General features: G+C 37.5%; 1 protein-coding gene, 1 long non-coding RNA gene and 1 pseudogene across 4 annotated transcripts in view; all 3 read right to left on the bottom strand.

Moving 5' to 3' along the window:
- Window positions 1–18,752, bottom strand: part of LOC144632800 (uncharacterized) — a 139,543-nt gene that overhangs the window by 76,850 nt on the left and 43,941 nt on the right. The window lies entirely within an intron of this gene.
- LOC144645312 (octopamine receptor beta-2R-like) lies at window positions 5,719–6,854 on the bottom strand (annotated as a pseudogene).
- Window positions 9,336–13,759, bottom strand: LOC144631729 (uncharacterized). 2 transcript variants are annotated; one of them, XR_013566793.1, is made up of 4 exons: window positions 13,370–13,756; window positions 12,871–13,003; window positions 12,033–12,163; window positions 9,338–11,190 (listed from the first exon to the last, which is right to left on the bottom strand). XR_013566793.1 is itself a non-coding variant. In XM_078490272.1 (3 exons), the coding sequence occupies exons 1-2, from the start codon at window positions 13,584–13,586 to the stop codon at window positions 12,885–12,887; spliced, it is 336 nt and encodes a 111-aa protein (XP_078346398.1). In that variant the 5' UTR covers window positions 13,587–13,759; the 3' UTR covers window positions 9,336–11,190; window positions 12,871–12,884. The 2 variants fall into 2 exon arrangements, 1 of the variants encoding a protein (XP_078346398.1); XM_078490272.1 differs by lacking the exon at window positions 12,033–12,163 and having other exon boundaries at window positions 9,336–11,190; window positions 13,370–13,759.

Here is an 18,752-nt window from a genome sequence, read left to right as displayed (position 1 = left end):
TTGGCTGCATTTGAGACTTGCGATCCAAAGGACCCCAACATGAACCCAGACTATTTAAATTAAAACAATCCGTCAGTAGCGTACGGATCATCATAATTATAATGTTTTTCCTCCCAATCCTACAGTCCCAGTAACTTGTGTAGTCGCTGACACTCCTTGGTACGACACCCGAAACCATCTGAGCATCAACGCAGTTGGCAAACCCTTCAGCCAGACCAAATTCAGATCTCTCTTTGTTCATATAACGACTGCTAACAAGCAAGTCTCTGAAGACGTAGTCGAAGCATTCATTGAGTCTTGCATCCCCGAACTAGCAATAAACATCGACAGCATCCCCAAGCTGCCGGTATTTCATTTGGAAGGTAATTCATCTGTCCGTGACAGTTTTCGCACAATATACAGACTGGTTTTGCCAGACTCTCCCGTTTCGAGATCTGACGACGCTCCGCCGACAAATACTGAAGATATCACTGAATACATCTGCCTTCAAAACATGAATATTCTTGTTCGATACTTAACACCAAAAGTTCCCATACCCAACCACGATTTCCCTCTACAACGACCCACCAACAGAGCTGTAGGAAAAAAAGAAGCAGACATTGTTGGCGAAGGAACTTTGCAGAAGTTGTTGTCAGCAGTGAAATCCCATTATGGTAAGCCAAACTATGTCGGCAAGCCTATTTCTATTGTTGTTAACATAGGAAAGTGCCTTCAAGGCTGCTATAGATTCGGTGACAACGAGGATACCGTATATATAAACACAGACAGGAGCATCTCATTAGCGGGAGAGGATGACTTTGCTGTGGTGTGTGGTGCCGATCACGTTCTGCTGCAGTACGCAGTCTATACAAGCGTTGGGATTTTCAATACAAGTGGATTGGCTGTAGGACTGGTCACGGATGAACAGTGCCTTGCGCTTCAATTCCCAGCCTCGCGAATTTCGTAATTTCTACTGCGTCGAAATTCGATCTGCATGTCATGATGAGCCATTCTGTACCCAGCCCATTTTCGAAGACACCAAAGAGGTTCTGGTGCAGTTCCGAATCAATCTCAACCCACAAACAAAGACGGGTCCCTCTACAAATGAGCTTATCTGGCCTATAATCCTGGGTTATCACGGGAACAATAGTAAATATTTTCATATTTCCCGCTAAACGCGGGAAAAGTCGCAATTTGGTTTTGCTTTTATTTCTGATTGGTTATATTTGAGAATCTGGCGCGAGATTGTTTGACCAATAAAAAAGCTTAGCAATGAAAAACAAAAGGAATCGCGAAATGACTTTCGTATGATGCTCAGTTGAAATGCGCTCTTTCAGTTATGGGATTTAATTAGTTAGTGATATGAGTCAGCAAGTTTTCTTAGAAAACAGTTTTAACCCTTTTAAAACATTATTCACCCTTGTTTGCTTATAGTTTTAAAAACCCTCAATAAGTAATATTACGAACTGTATCCCAACTGTACCACAAATGGGAGACACTTGTATTGGTTTAGAGTGAAGATTAAAAAGTTTGTATCCATCCCGGGTAAGATTTCCTGTTGTTCGTAAATTTAATCCCAGTAGTTCTGTAATCAGTTAATTATGGTAGTTGCAAAGCGAGGCGCTTAGTTACAGTTCTACATCTAGTTTCTCGCCAGTTTAGACGTATTTTTTTCTTTAATCACTGAATTTTATAACCATGCTCAACAGCTTTTTTCGCAATTTTCATGTTTTGCATTATTATAATCTTAGTAGACTACAAACTATATTTCTAGATTTGTCATCTTGTAATTTTGGCATTCAGAATTTTAATTTTCCCAAAAATGACAACAACTAACTGTCAAACTCCTTAAAAATTTAGTTCGTAGCATGATTACGTAATCTATATACCAACGAATATTCCTACCAACGAACAGCTATCTTACAACAACCGGCCACGAGAAAAATGATATAAATGGCATTACAAAATAAGGTGGCTCTGAAACGGCACCGGATAATTTTTTTTTTAACTTTGCAAAAAGTTGTATCTTAACATGCTGATAATTACTCAAAAATAAAAAACGGGGGTCTTCGGGTTCGTTTTTAAGTAATAAGCACCTACAGTGAAATATTAAGGGTGTTTTTAACAGGTTAAACTGTTGCTATGGTAACCAATGACGTCATAACAATGACCACAACTTGTTCAGCAATGAATGAATATTTATTTGATATCATGATTGTAGCAGCAACTGATAAAGATTTGTAGAACTAACCCATCAAAGTTTAAGAGCTGGAAAGTGCTGGAAACCGTTATGAGCTTTCATAATATATTGTTCACACAAACGCTACCGTAAAATGCTTAATTTAAAGTAATTTTGGTCATCACAGATCCATTTAAAAACAGTGTGCACGGTTGGTTTGCTAAATAAATAAGTTAAGGGTTAAGAAGAAAAGACTTAAAGACTTGCATCATCATGACGTTTTCAGGATGTTTGTTAATAAAGCGCGATAACTATCTAAGTGCTGTTTTTTTTTTCAAAGTAAATGTTTGTCTTGTGGGGACACTTCAGTGCGACGCGCCTTAACGTGAGCACCCAACAAACTACTAACCAAACAGAGAGCGCGAATTCAATTGACGTGTATGTCTCCTCGCAAACTTGTGCACTATGCAATCTCATCTTGTCGGTTCGTAATCTTCAGGTAATTCCGATTATTTCTTATCAGCGATCCGTGGAACAAAGAGAGTTTGTATAGTTTAAATTTTAGTATTTATGTACCCGGTTCCTCTTGGATTAAATACAACGACATCCATAAAGTGTGAACGTGTTTCTTTGGCGGAGCTCTGTTTGCTGGGATAATAATATAAAAAATACAAGACTACCATATGGCATACTTTGGCCACAGGTGTGGCCGTTTAATTTTACATCAAGGATAGAAAGCTCAAATATGAGCGAAGGTGAGGGTCGGGAAACCCGCTTACCCAGAGTAACAAAAACAGAAAGGAGGGAGCGGAGGGTAGGGAATATTTCCTTCATTGGTTGATAGGCACTGAGCAAAAGAGCGATGTAACCGCGCCTTCTTCACCTAGGAGCCCATGAAATTATATCCCAGATGACTGAAACTCGCTAACCGAAATCTGGGAAAGAATTACGCAACAAACTACATAAACCCATTTATTTTTGCAAAATAAATATCCTTTCGTAATTCTAGACTTAATTGAACAATTATATTGTGCTAAATTGGAGATAAACACACCTTCTGAGCTAAGATTTTCACGTCGACTTAGCTATAACCCAGCTTTAGCGGAAAACCTCTCGCACAGTTTATAATCAGGTCAACTGGTACAAAGATCAATCAGACTCCAAATAGCCAACTCATGAATACGAAACGGTCGCATCCTCCCCTCTCCTAGACGTTTGAGCGACTGCGTCCAGCTTCACACCCTTTCCTGCCTCCACCGTCCCCAATAGGTAAGGCAAGCGACCATTACATGTCGCGGGGTCAATGATCTCCTATAGGCGTTTTGCTCCACCGACCCTCCACCCTTCACGTCTAACTTCCCACCCTCCTCTCCCTCAATGCCGTCAGTATGTTTGAGGCAAGTGACTATTACATATCGCGGACTCAAAGTTAACACCCTATCGAGCGATCGAGTGAAATTTTAGCCTATTGCTTCAAAAGCGATTCAGTTTGTTAATTTTTATCTGTTATCTTGATTGCCTCATTCACAGATGCTTCCAATCAAATATCTCAAACCAACTTTAAACGTGCAATCAGACTTTACCCGCGCTAAGTCAGTCACAAAAATTAAAACGCAAACAAAACAATACTAATTATCTGTTTTCATTCATTTATATTCAGCTTTTTTCTTCTCAGTTCCTTTTTCGATTTGATTATGATATTAGCATATCGAAATTTTATGTCGTATCACAATATTTTTTTTTGTATTTTCACTAAAAGTCGTCTAGCATCCTTGTGTTAATTTTTTAATTTTCCATCGGAGGGACAGAAGCAGGCTGTACCATTATTAGGGATGGACCATTAGAAAAGTGATAGGGGGGGGGGGGGGGATTTTCGGCTTGCACGAATTTTTTTACGCCCATAGCTTCTGCAGGAATTATTTTGCGGGTGTAACCCTCTGCTCGAATTTTTTTTAGACAAATGTTTGGGGGTTTTTTGAGAGAAATAGTTTTTTTAGACCTGATACCATCTATTGTTACTTTATACCATGCTTTTGACAAATGTTGCTTTGATGATCATTTGCTAAATAGTTTAAAATATTTGCCCCCAAATGTTGTTATTCATTGATTTATTCCTTTAGGCACTGGTCAATAAGTATTGTGTGGTCGGTCGGAGCAATTGCAAAAGTGGCGGCTTGAGAGAGCCCACCAAAAGCGTTGATACGATCACAACCCTTCTAGGGGGTCCGGGGGCAGGCTCCCCCGAGAAAACTTTTAAATTTGGGCCTTCTGAAATCGCTAGAAATACATCTAAAACTGGCCACGTCAAGAAACTTATTCAATTTCTACTGAAGAATACCACTGGGGATTTTATACCACTGATTGTTTTCTTCACATTATGCACTTGTCAACAGCAATTTATATCGAATGTCCTACAAATGTTGGTGTCAAAGTTTTTATACAATAAACAGAAGGCAAGACCTGAAAGTGAATTTTCTATAACCATCTGCGTATGGGAAGAAAAGTGTCGCTTGTAAGGAGGCCAGGCTGAATGCAATTTGCTTCAGTGAAACTAGAAGTTGAGCGCTGGAGCCCGGGGGGGGGGGGTACTCAGAAAAGTTTTATACGGGGAGGCTCCGCCCCAAGTTCTAACCCCTTACCCTTTTATATACCATTTTTGACAGAAATTGTACCCCTTTCGTATACCTTTAACTGAAAAAAGGTACCCCTTTTATATACTTACGAGACATGGCGTCGACTTAAAATAGGACGTTTTCTTGTCATTTTTTATGTAGCGCTTAATAAATTAAAATAATACAGCCATAAATTGCGTCTGTTCGAAATATTTTAATTAAAGGCCCTTTTAAATAGCCAAATGACAGATTTCCATACCCTTTCATATACTTAAACTCGTGAAATCCCTACCCTTTTATATACCTGAAGCCTGAAAAAGGTACCCCTTTCGGGCGGAGCCTCCCCGTATAGGCCATTATAGGGAGTACCCCCCCGGGCGCTGGAGACGCTTGTTTGTAGGGTGTTTGTGAGCATCCTCCCCCGGAAATTTTTGAAATTTCAAGGCTCGAAAAAGCTATTTTCAGCATTTTCCTGATATATTTCGTCGAAAAGTCGATCTCATTAAGTGTAAAATGACGAGTGTTTTAAGTGCTTAATTAGGAACTTTTCTTTCTACATTCTTTGCCCGAATTGTTTTTCTTGGGTTTTTCTCTTGCATGATTTTTTTTTGTGTTTTTTTTTCCTCACCTCCCCCCCCCCCCCCCATCACTTTTCTAATGGTCCGTCCCTTATAAGAATGAAGACAGAAAATACGACATAAAATACGGTCTACTACCTTTATTTGAATGGTTACACTTTAGAATGTTATTCACAGATTCAAAAGTAATAAGACAAACTAACTTTTAGCTGTACTGAAACCAAGGTATTTCTCTTAGGATAAGAAAACCAGACTTAAGTGATTATGACATTAATATTTCAAGCTTGAATATGATTCCAAGACTTACACCCGAAAGGTGAAACGTTCATTTGTCTGGGCTGCATGTTTTTAAAGTATTAGTTCAGAAAGTTCAGCCATCTTTCTCGATCAACTCTGAAATCGGAGAAAGACGATTCTGAAAGTTCAGCCTTGTTCTTCCCGTGCTTTCTTGCGCATGCAACTGTCCATGCTGATCTTGAATGCCGAATGCTGCTATGGGCGTTGAAGTTATGGCTTCTGTTGCGAGGGTGGCACGGAATCCTAAATCATTCATGGCAATCACTTTATTGCTGTTTCCACATGTACAAAGTCCAAATCGCCTCAACACATTCCTCACACCGGCTCGGAAATCTCTTTTGCGGATGGAGTAGATGATCGGGTTACACAGCGAGCTGACAATAAAGATCGAAGACGTTAGCAGTATTACTTCGGCTGGAACGCTGGTGCTTTTAACGAAATGGCGAAGAAGGCCGACAATATATGAGGGAAGAAAACACAGCAAAAATGCAGTGATGATGATGGTGATATCGACCGCTGCCTTCCGATCTCTCATTCTCCTTGTCAAAGCCTGCTGTTGGTCATCTGAACCAGCAAGGCTTCCAATTTGGACTTGTAAGGCTTCTATTTGTATTTTCGCCGTCTTGTACACCGACCAGTTTAGGAAGACGATCACCAGAAATGGTATAAGAAAGGACGCGATAGAGGAAACCAACACGTTCCGTGCACTTGAACCACTCTGTGCGGTCCATCCTTGTTCGCAGAAGAACAATTCTGGGTTGTAATAGTACTTTCCAGCAAACCCAAGGAACGGACCAATGGAAAGAGGAATCGGGATTACCCAGATGAGAACTATCAACGCCACGCTAGATTTGGTGATCGTGCCACGGTGGGTCAAAGGCGATTTGACGATCGCGCAGTATCGCTCATAAGACACCGCGACTAGATGAAGAACAGTGTTAAGGTAACAGTACCTCGCAACAAAGGCATTTTAATATGGCACATTGTATCGCCATATAGCCATCTTTCTTGCGCGAAGCTTGCGATGCGGAATGAGTTGACGAGGATTAAAAACAAACAGTCTGACACCGCGAGGCTGGCGAGAAGAATATACCGCATGACATGAAATCTTTTTTCCAAGATGATCGTGATAATTACCAGGAAATTACCAGGAAGACCGATGGCGTCGAAAAGTGCGTGAAAAGCTGCAATGACTTGAGGGAAAACCATGTTGGAATTGAAACTGCTTTCAGTGAATATGTTTCTATACTCGTCAGCAATTTAAAGAAAAAACCTTTAATTTTTTTGAGAGGAAATTATGAACTCAGAATTACTATTAAAACGCCTGGTATTGTTAAGAATAACAATAAACTTTTGGAAACCTTCTACAAGGCAGAACAATGTTTAGTTTCCGCATGTTCTTTTAGTTTTTCATCTCTAAAGGAGAGAAAATTATGAACTCAGAATTACTAATAAAACGCTTGGTATTGTTAAGAATAACAATAAACTTTTGAAAACCTTCTACAAGGCAGATCAATGTTTAGTTTCCACATGTCCTTTTAGTTTTTTATCTCTAAAAAACCTTTTAATTTTTTTGAGAGGAAATTATGAACTCAGAATTACCAATAAAAACGCTTAGTATTGTTAAGAACAACAATAAACTTTTGGAAACCTTCTACAAGGCAGATCAATGTTTAGTTTCCGTATGTTCTTTTAGTTTTTTATCTCTAAAAAACCTTCAAATTTTTTTGAGAGGAAAATATGACTCAGAATTACCAATAAAACGCTTGTTATTGTTAAGAATAACAATAATCTTTTGGAAACCTTCTACAAGGCTGATCAATGTTTAGTTTTCGCATGTTCTTTTAATTTTGTCCCTCTAATAAAACCTTTACATTTTTTTGAGAGGAAATTATGAACTTAGACTTACCCGTAAAACGCTTGGTATTGTTAAGAATAACAATAACCTTTTGGAAACCTTCTACAAAGCAGATCAATTTTTAGTTTCCACATGTTCTTTTAGTTTTGTCCCTCTAAGAAGCTCATCCGCACAGATACAAAAAATCCCGAAATATCAAGTTTGCTAGCCAAATTAAAAAGAATTCAATTTATAGCTGACATAAAAATCAATGATACGGGTATCTCAGAACTTTATAGAAAAAACTAAAAAGTAAAATTGGAATTGATTAAGCGCATGCATGAAATTTATTCGTACAAATGGCCTTAAAATGCCTCAAAATACGAATAAATCAATTTATCTTGTTACAGCATAAAAAAGTGGAGTCAAAGTGTGCAGATAAAAACTCGTGAGTTTTCTGTAAATGCTATCAGTTATGAAACTACGCAAATTAATTCCTATTTACTTTTTTTTCTATGACAACGTTATTTCAATTAGGTGTAAATCTGGAGAATAATTCATGAACTTTCTTTTGTTCACTTCCATATCGCTTATTGAACATGAATCTAAGGACTCTAACAGCCATCTCGTGAATCTCGAGCGACTTTTGAAGAATTTAACACCAGTAAACGTAATACCCTGGGGAATTACAAGAAAAGCCCAGTGAGTTATCGAGTGATTAATATGCATAACTGGTTTCCTTTACAACTTACTCGCGAATACGCGAAAACAAAAAAAACAAAAGAAAGAAAGACTACAGTCAATTTTAGGAAGAAAAATCTCCAGGCTGTGGGTTTCTTGCTTTGAACAGGTTAGAAAAACCAGCTTAAATTTACAGAGGACACACGTTTCTAAAAATATCTATCCAGATAATGCTTGAACCTGAATGGCATAATTATTCATTCTCAAGATCATGTTTGAAATGTATATTTTAGGGTATTATATTTGTGATTTTCAATAAAGTAGAACAGTGTGTCTTTTCTCAGTTTCACCTGCCTTCATTTGTTTTGATTCTCAGATGTTGCGGGGGTGTCTGTGAATCAAGCTTGTCTTCACCTGTATTGAAGAGTTTGGCAGGAAATTTGGAACAAAGAAATAAGAAAACGACGTCTAATCCTTCATGCACGGTTTAAACGTTGCATTTCAAATGTGCCGAATAAAATACCAATTTGGGTCGACTCAAATAATTTAAGTCGTCCTTCGATTTAGACGTGTATTTTAAAAAAGTTAGATAAAGTTAGAAAAAATGTAGAATCGTGGGTAAAATTTAAAAAAATTAAAAGTTCGATAAAAAATTTCCGTTTAGCCCCACGCATATATTATACATGCATACCTCATTATCTATGTATGCACGCAAGACATTGACAATCCCCGTGCGTGCTGGATAAATGCATCAACAACAATTGCTACTTACTTCAACAATAAAATGGATTTCATTGCGTCATGTTTGATTTTCTTTTCTTTCCTCCCGCCACTGATCTCCATTTCTTTTTCCCCAGTCTTTTCTCTGCTCCATTTCACGACCCAGACTTCTTCGGTTTCCATATTCTTTCTTTTTTTTTTTTCTTTTTGGCCGCAGCGAATATCGAACCCTAGTCTTTTCGAGTCTTTGTTCTATACCACTACACCACAGGAACTAGTTGAAGTAACAGACCAATAATTATAATATATAGATTTAGGCAAGCCTAAAAGCGGAGCTCCACAGGTAATTATTTTGCACTTCATTGAACTCTAAATTCTGGCATTATTCGTTTTATTTTTTATAAATATTGATTTTATTCCTTATTCTTTTTTACCGAGTACAGCAACACCAAATACGAGAACAAACAAAATCAATCAAAAAGTTATAATTCCACCGACAGCAGAAGTCTGAATGACGAAGAAATGACGAAGGTTACATATATGTAACCTTCGTGTAGGAAAAAAGGAGGGGGGAGTAGGGCTTTACCAGGTTAAACAGAAGGAAAGACACTTAACATTTAGAGTATAAAGGAAATAGTGAACATCTACATTTAGAATAAGGTTTATTTTCATTTATTTATTTATTTTTATTTTCACTTATTTGCATATATTTAAATTTTGATTGGAAACTACAGAGGTTATAGCTAAGAGTTACCATCATATTGCCCGAACCAACAACTCTATGCAAACTGTAGTGAAAGCTTTTACATGTTTTTTTGCGTCCCCTTGCCCTAAGGGGTTTCACTTCACTCACAGAAAAAAAGCAAAAATTCTGGGAAGCTAGAATTGTTTGTGAGTCTCAACTCAGTTTTGTTATTTGATTACACAAAAAAGATACAATCATGTTTGCTTGTGCGTTATAACTATGGTCACTATGCAAGAAAAATATAACATCATTACTTTGACTGTACTCTTTTAATAATTTGTATGTATTATTTTCCACATTTTTGTGGAGACATGTTGCCCATTCGTCATGGAGTTCACAAAGTAAGCAAATGAGTCGTAATTTGGTTGCTACATGGTACTGCATGGATTCTGCAAATTTTATCTGGCTTTAGAATATTTCACTACTTTTAAAATTATAGCTGTTCATATAAATTGTATACAGCATACAGTACATTTATAAAGAATGAAATTGGTATTGCATATTGCTTGCAATCAGGATTTTAAACTCCTGTATACTGTTATTATAGTACCACCAGTTTCGGCATTACCAATCCAAATTCAAATTATTGCATTGCTTTGTAACTCCACTTCCTCCCCCAAGGTCATCCAAAGAACTTATGATAATAATAACTACGTCCTGTGAAGTAAAGGGCTCGAAATATTTGTACACTTGCAGGTCATGTTAACCGGCCGGTTTAACTGGTTTCTTACCACTCAAAATATTGAAAATAGCAATTTTAAACTCCCATTCATTTCTTCTGTTGCTGTTTTTGCTGCAATTTCTTGAAAAGATCACTTCATAATGCCCTTGTTACATCTTACAAGATGTGAAAGCGACAGGTCAATCAAGTCGTTGTTTACTGAAGTACACAGTAAATATGTTAACCCTCTCACTCCCAAGAGTGCCATATGGCACAAGATGCCATTACATGCTCAATAATTGGTCAATTTCTATGAAATTTGAACATATAAAGGTCTTCAACAGATCTGCTGTCTTTTAAGCATAAAATCATACCCCACCCTAGCATATGAGACCTTATTACCCACCCCTGCAACTTTTGCAACTTTTTCCTCTTTTACTTTAAAAAATCAAATTAATATCTCAGTGACAACAACCCTCACATTAAGAGCTGCAAATTAAGCTATAGTTTAGGGGTATACCCAAAATATAGGCAGAATGAGATATTTTAAATATTTTATTTTTTGGGTTTTGAATTAAAACAGTGACTTCCTCTATGTCTGTTAGTCTGATTTATGACATGCTACAAACAAACAATACCATTTAAATGAGATATAGTATGTGGTCTTCAGGTCCATAGTTACCAGGGGATAGTTACCGTTTTACAAAAATGTGGTATTTCCCACAGGGGTGAAAGGGCTCCTCGTTACTTTAATTTAAATGTAATTTACAAGTCTCTTGAAAATAGCATCATGATGACACCGAAACATTGAGCAATAAATCTTTCCTGGTTTTTTATATCCTTGTCCATATTCTGTTTTTGTGTCTGTGACTCACTGCAAACTCTGCAACTTGTGTTAACCCTGAAGAAATTAAGTCAAATGCCACAGATTAATTGGCATCAATATCAATAATTTATAAAACAAAACACATACTCAAGCTTGTTTAACTGAAGCAAAACCACTGGATGTGAAAGGATCAGGATCCATTAGAAATTTAACGGAGATGTATTAGCGCAGACTATTTTGTTTTACTGATAACTGCGAAGTCAGCTAAATTTTCTAATAAACTCAATTTACATCACTGCAAACCCTCACACCCCTTCCTAATTAAAAGGTTTGGCCTTTGACCCCACCCCCCCCCCCCCTAGCCCTTTGGGATATTCCATTGACCTTACATGAGAAGGATCTGAATATTTGGATATTTCTTGGTGTAAGAACCTGTGAAATATTTTTTTGTCGTTGTTTTGGGGCTATTGTTTTCCTGCTCTATGTTGTTTTGAGGTTCTTTGCATTGATGCCTTGGTTATTATTTGTTTATCATTGGTAAGATCCACAGGTTCATACACTGAGGACGAGCTGGATATCTGCTGCAACCACGCATTGGAATTTTAAAAGGAGTGTTTGAGGGGAGGTGTTCAAACCATTAAACCTTCCACAGTGAGGCTAGGGCCAGATATTTTCTGGTACTTAGATCTGTGAATTTCATGAAAACCTACCTTAATTGAAACTTTATAATTTAATTGTTTACTAATATTTGTTTTGAAATATATCATTGAGGAGTGGAGTAATGAAAGCAAAATATTTCATAAAGTAGGAAGATCAGCTGAGCAACCAAATTCAGATTAAAGCAGCTGAAACAAATCACAGAAACTGAATGAAACCAATGAAAACATATTTCAATTATAAAAACTACCGGTAGATACCTGATTTACTTTGTTGTTGTCCACTTTGCATAGAGCATTCGATTCTATACCTCAAGTTCAACAAAAACTTGACTGTACATGTACGTGTTCTTCATTCATCATGATGGCTTAATGGTAGAATATAACACTAGCTAAAAGAATGATTGACATAATAATATTTATTAAAAACCACCACACCAACTCTTGTAAATGGCCCTGTTTATTAAAATGATTTACAAAAATTTCTGTGTTATATTATGGCCCATCAAAATATAAAATTAGCCTCTTCCATAAATACACTAGTGTAGTGTTACTAAATTCTAACTACACCGGGGTATAATTTTAGCTTTTCTACTTGGGGATTTCTCGGATTACTGGTAAACCTTAAGTTGATTTATGTTTGATAATTTGAGCGCAACAGACCAAGAAGCCCTGTCCGTTGGCCCAAGACATAATGCCATGACACCATCACTGGTATTTCTTACTGAACAGGTAGTATGTGAAGCAGTAAGAATTTTTTTTCATTTTATGGGTTACAAATTTATTTTTTAAGCCTTGATAAGAATTATATAAAGTTATAGCAACATATTACACATGTACATGCATAGGAAAAACATTGCCATATCCTAAAAGCTTTTCTTCTCACAGTATTAGTATTATACTAACATCTTCAAACATACGCATTCATCACTAGCTGTAATAATAATAGTCAATGTATTAAAGTTTGCATACACAGCTGCATACAGTGTCTTAAATGGTATGAATTTACTCACAAAAGTTCCAGCTTTCAGTAAAGGCATTAAGAAATGAGATAAGTAATGATGTTTATTTACTCTGATTAAATGAACAGTCATTTTACCTCCATCACGAATATCAATAAACTGCATGCACTGCATCTATTCCACTCGGAGTAAACAAAATCTCAGGCGCTTCTTGCAAACTGCTATCACTCTCATTTTCATCTCGAAATTCCAGCAGCTGCTCTCCCAGCACTGTAAAACAAAATAATCACATCACAAACCTGATTTTAAAATACGTAATTTTCTTCGAAATGTGTTGATATTCTTTGTGAATTTGTCCCTCAATGGTCCAATAAGTATATGTTTACAAATCAAATTCTCCTATTTGCGTTCAGTAAAACTGGATTTTAAGGAATAGTATTTTTCAACAGTAGCCATGTCACAAGCAAATACTTAGTGGCGAAACCAGGGAATAACATAAGCTTTAGCAAGTAAAATGTGCCGTAAATATAAGGTTACTTCAAGAGAGGATATTATCCTCTCTTGGTTACTTTGCATATCAAGTGAGACAAAACGTAGAGATAATAACAAAAACACTGCAGTCTTCAGTGTACTCACCTTCACCAGTACACTGCTCATTTTGTCTCCGTTCCTTTGTTCTCGGGAACAGTGGATTAATGGACGAAAAAAAGGGGTCGGGTATTCTGCAGTTGCTCCCAACCAAGTACAAAATACAGCTTGTTTTCGCTTGTCCGAATCGTACGAAAATATTTAGCCGAGCCGACAGTCTGCCAAGCATAAATGCGTACTTCCATTTTCTCACTTGCTCCTTCATGTGAATCTACAGCAAATGACCATGAAAATGTCTTTGCGCCCGCGATTCAATGGCGAAAATGTCTCGGTCAGCGGTCAACTTTAAAAAAACATTTAACCTCGATGTGGTCAACATTTGAGCCCGCGATATGGTCATGTGATACTGGTCAGCGGAATCCTTGTTTTGACAGCTGTCAATTGACCATAACAAAGACGTCCAATTATGTCAAATATCAAAGATAAAGATAAAAGCAGTCGTTGGGGAATAATAATAATAGGACATTCTCCTCCCCCGGTCGGGTTGCCTTGTGACCCCTTCATCCTCCCCGAGAGTCTGTAGGCGCGGGGCGCGCGCGTACGCAACCAAATTTTTCTGGCTTCATGGTTTGACAAAAATCATTACCCGCATTACCCATGGTGCTCCGCTGGCGCGCTTCGCGCGCTGCGAGCTCCGCTATTATACTTCTGTCTTTTTTGGTAATTTTTTTGGTCATATTTCTTTTACCATGATCTGTACCGCCAGCCGGCACAATTAACCCAGCTTTAAAACATAAACTGAATACACGCATTACTAGCTTTGGCATCGCCTTCGTGATTACCGAAGTTAGGTGGTGTTTAGATGTGAAAATTCGTACCGGCATGAGTTCGATCCTAGTGTTGCAACGTGATTCTATACTGCACTTACATGTTTACGGTCTTTTCTTATCTCGTTTTGGATGACGAAAACTACGTATGCTGTAATACCCGCCTATGTCTTCATAGAGAATAATGTTATACCGAAAGCGAGAGGCCGTTAAATCTCGGCCCGGTACAGCGACCGGAGTGAACACACACCGTTATGGCTCGTCCCGGTTCTCCCATCTTCACTCCCTGCCTCCCTGCCTGCCTCCCTCCCTCCCTGCCTCCCTGCCTCCCTCCCTGCCTCCCTGCCTGCCTGCCTCCCTCCCTCCCTCCCTCACCACTTGTCCCCATCCTCCATGGGACATAGGTCGTTGTGTGGACAGAAACAGATGGTATTTATTTCATTGTTGATTTCGAAAATACCTATAAAAACCAAATAAGGACTGGACTGAACAACGGACGACCAACGTTCCAGAGGAAAAACATACGATTTGTTTGAAAATGATAACTTCGTTGTACTCGTTAAATAATGCAAGAGATACGGAAAACTACAAAAGTTACTTTTTTAAATACAGTACACCAGTACTAAAATCAACAACAACAGAGAAGCAGTTTTCTTTTTATATGTGTACGTGTACGTTTATATGCATGGCTTTTTTGGAACATCATTGATCATCGAGTGCTGTTATAAGAGAGGAATAGTTATCACTAAGCTTTACTTCTATAAACATGATGTCGCACTACATAACCAAAACAATGGCAAGTGTCTTCGTTTTGGCAAAACTTTAGAAATCATTCAGGTTGATTTTTCTAATAAAGTTTAACAGTCACTGGAAAATTTGGCGGTTAAAATTGTTCTCCCAGAAAAAAAAACTGTTCAATCTTTCAAAGTACATCGGCTGGAGCAATCTGTGCGTCTGAAGCCAAAAAAGAACGGAACAATTCCAAATATTCTTTCCTGAACCTCTTGTTTGTAAATGCATAAATTAAAGGATTTATAAAGCTGCTAACAAATACACAAATGGTTTGAATTAAGATAACAAACGTGGGCATTTTGAAGTAACCATATTGATATCGTCCTAACATGTTTATGGAGTGGATTGTGATAACTGGAGCCCAGCAAGCTGCAAATCCTAAAACTACAATTACAAGTGTTTTTGTAATTTTGGCTTCTTCTACGTGTGAAGAATTTCCTTGCTGTAAGTTCGATGCCACGGTATGGTTGTGATGGGATACAAACCGGAACACTTTGAAATATGCCAAGAAAATTAGCAAGCCCGAGATCACTGCACCGGAAAACCCGCCGTAGTTTATTAAATCAGCAGCAACACCCTTCTCGCGTACTAAGTATAAACAGTGAATCTGCTTTGGATAATAGAATCCACGCCCAGATAAAACGAAAAGTGAAAGTACTTGTAGCATAAAATTTATAAGCCACAATACGGATATCCCAACAGCCACAATCTTTGGCTTTGCGTATTGTTGGTGTAAAGTACGCTTCACGACGCACAAGTAGCGAATTACTGCTGTACATGTCATTGTAGTCAAAGTCACACCCAATAAAACGTGAATCAGAAGTGCATTGAACGCACAAGCTTCCGGGGAAAATAACCATCTTCCTTTGATTAAAGATACCAGTGAGAAAGGCATGACCAAACCAGCAATCAGAACATCGCTTATCGATAAAAATAAAATAGAGATGTTGGTAGGATTGCGAAGGCGAGGTCTTCTCCAGAAAATCAAACTTGTAAGCAGGTTACCAACAAATGCACCAAGCATTAAAATAACCAAAATTACTGCTCCAACAGCTATTTCCGTCGCTGAACGATGGAGCATCGCTGCATTTCCAGAAGAGTTCATGACGATGAGATATGAACAACCTCGAGCTTCACACTTTATACTTAACGTTGCAAGTTTGTAACATTGACAGATGGTAACTTTTTATTATCAGTCGCGAACAAATTAAAATTTAATTTCCTTTTTTTTCCTTTGCATTCACAATGTCAAAAAGTAAAACGCTGTTCATTCAAACAAAGACGTATAGTGAAGTAGCTGTATTTTGTGCATACATAGTCGGTTATTTCAACCTCCTGGGAAGGGTAACTAATATAATAATCAAACTATCCTTTCTTTCCTTATGGTGGGGTAAAATGTGCCTCAATGCCATTTTTCTACTCATTCAAAAGTTGGTTGGAAATAACTTGGCGAAACATTTGTTTTCCATTGTAGCCTGCCAAAAAATTGCTATTAAGACTGACATTCAGAACTTCGCCCAAGGAAGCTTTTTTAAGTTAACAAAGTTTTTGCGCTCAATAACTTTTTTTCTGAAAGGCTTTATTTATTACTGTAAGCGTCATACTGGCTGACGGCAAAATTACGTTTCTTTTAATTAAACGTAAGAGTTTTTAATATCTAGCTATGCTGTTTTCACTTTGGAAGTGTCTTTTCTTATATACATGAGCTTATTTGATGAGTCTTGAAACAATTAATTAAGTTAACATCAGGTCTTTTCTCAGCCACACAAAGAATACAAAATGTAATCTATGTCGACCTAGCACGCTTGCTTTTTCCATCAAGAGTATTCTAGAATGATTAATATTGGATTCGACTTAGGAAAACTAATTCACGCTGCAGTTATAACAACATATAACAACCTTGGTGAATTAAGTTAACATCAGGTCTTTTCTCAGCCACACAAAGAATACAAAATTTAATCTATGTCGACCTAGCACGCTTGCTTTTTCCATCAAGAGTATTCTAGAATGATTAATATTGGATTCGACTTGGGAAAACTAATTCACGCTGCAGTTATAACAACATATAACAACCTTGGTGAAAAAAAGAAAATGGCAAATTTTAAGCTCGGTATTGAAATTGGGAAGATGAAATGTTTATCATGTCACCACCGCGAGACAAAAAAATATCATGATCCCCGACGGGAAACGAACCCATTACCTTCTTCCCAATGTTTGGGATATCATGGGATCGATTCCCGTCGGGGACCTTACATAATTAACATTACATTTTTCACATATAGCGACCGTGTTGAGTTTCAAAAAGCAATAAAATGAATATCTACTGCTATCCTGGTTTTAAGAATACACCACATTTGTTCTGTAGCTTTACCGACGCAATAATGACACCGGACCTCACAGACGTTCGGAGAACATGCCCGAGAAAAACTGCACATGTTTTATTTTAACCAAACACAGCCAAACTCTACAGCTCATCTGTTATGCTTGTAATACAGCTAGCAGTATTGAGTGTCAGATGATCAGTTGGCTTCATTCTATATCTTTGTAATTTTCAGTTTCGATAATAAAATGAAAGCGTTGGTAGGAGTGGGAAGACGAGGTCTCCACTGTCTAGGTAATCACACTTATTGAATGCAGGTTATCACAAATTCTCCAAGCCTTGATTTAAAAAAAAAAAAAATACTGCACCAAGAGCTATTGCCGTTGTTGAACGGTGGAACATTTTTCAAAGAGGTATTTTGCCACCACTTAGTTAGTGGCGTTGAGTTGATGATGCTTTGTATATAGCAAGAGATTTTGAGAATCTCAGGAATGATATATCTGGGCAATATGGGCATTCTGGCAGAATTTTTGCATTATTATTTTTTTCTCGGCCGGCACATCCCTTTAAAGCCGTAGTTTTGACAAGCCCCCTCCCCCTTCTCTAATCCCAGAAGCCATCCTCTCCTTAACCTAAAAAACGGTCCTTTATTTTTCAAAGACGATCGCTGTTTTTCTTCGAACCGAAAAAATCCACTTGCCAAATTTTAAATTATGCTTCGCCGTTTCTTAAATTGTGGCAACAAAAATACTTCTGCAATCATGCATGCGCAAATGGGTCTACACAATAAAAACGTTGTTTTTCGTGTGTGTGTATACAACCTCAAAAATATATATAAACAAACGGACAAAAATCTTGTCAGAGGCGATTGCTGTTTTTCTTAGAAACGTCGACCAAATTCCCGGAAAAAACGGTCTCGCACCAGACATTCGACTTATCTTCTTACAAAAGTGGATCGTTTGTTCGCTGCAAATATATTAATTAATTAACCTTAAATCGCTAACAAAATAATATTGTTGTAATACATATACCTTTGCCTCCCTGACTGTAAGGGATCGAAAATCTTGTATTGAGCGTTAATTAAAAAATCTCATATCAGATGTAAGGTTTATCAACGAAATAACAGCAATATATAATTTCATCTGGCGGAATTAATAGTCTCATTTAATTTACTCACTGGCTTAAAAAGGTTGATATATACAATTATATCAAGAATATTAAAAATAAGGATCGCATACTGTCTAAGATTAGTTTATCTGCAAAGTTGGTATTTTTTGAGGAGCCTGAAGGGGTGAATACGAAATGAGATTTGGAAAACTTTCACTGGGAATATGGGACTTGGGTCACTGGGACGGGAAATCACATCACATCCCAAAAAGGTCACAAAATGGAACTGGGACTGAGATTTGGGAAAACGTGGTTAGAAAATAGGATGGGATATGGCAATATATGATTTGGGAAATTGAATTTTGTTCCCCCAACCTCCTGTCAG

The sequence above is a fragment of the Oculina patagonica genome, chromosome 1, assembly GCF_052425735.1.
Source record: "Oculina patagonica isolate OP01 chromosome 1, crgOcupat, whole genome shotgun sequence".
Classification (NCBI taxonomy): Eukaryota; Metazoa; Cnidaria; class Anthozoa; order Scleractinia; family Oculinidae; genus Oculina; species Oculina patagonica.
This window is presented reverse-complemented; position numbering and strand designations above follow the sequence as displayed.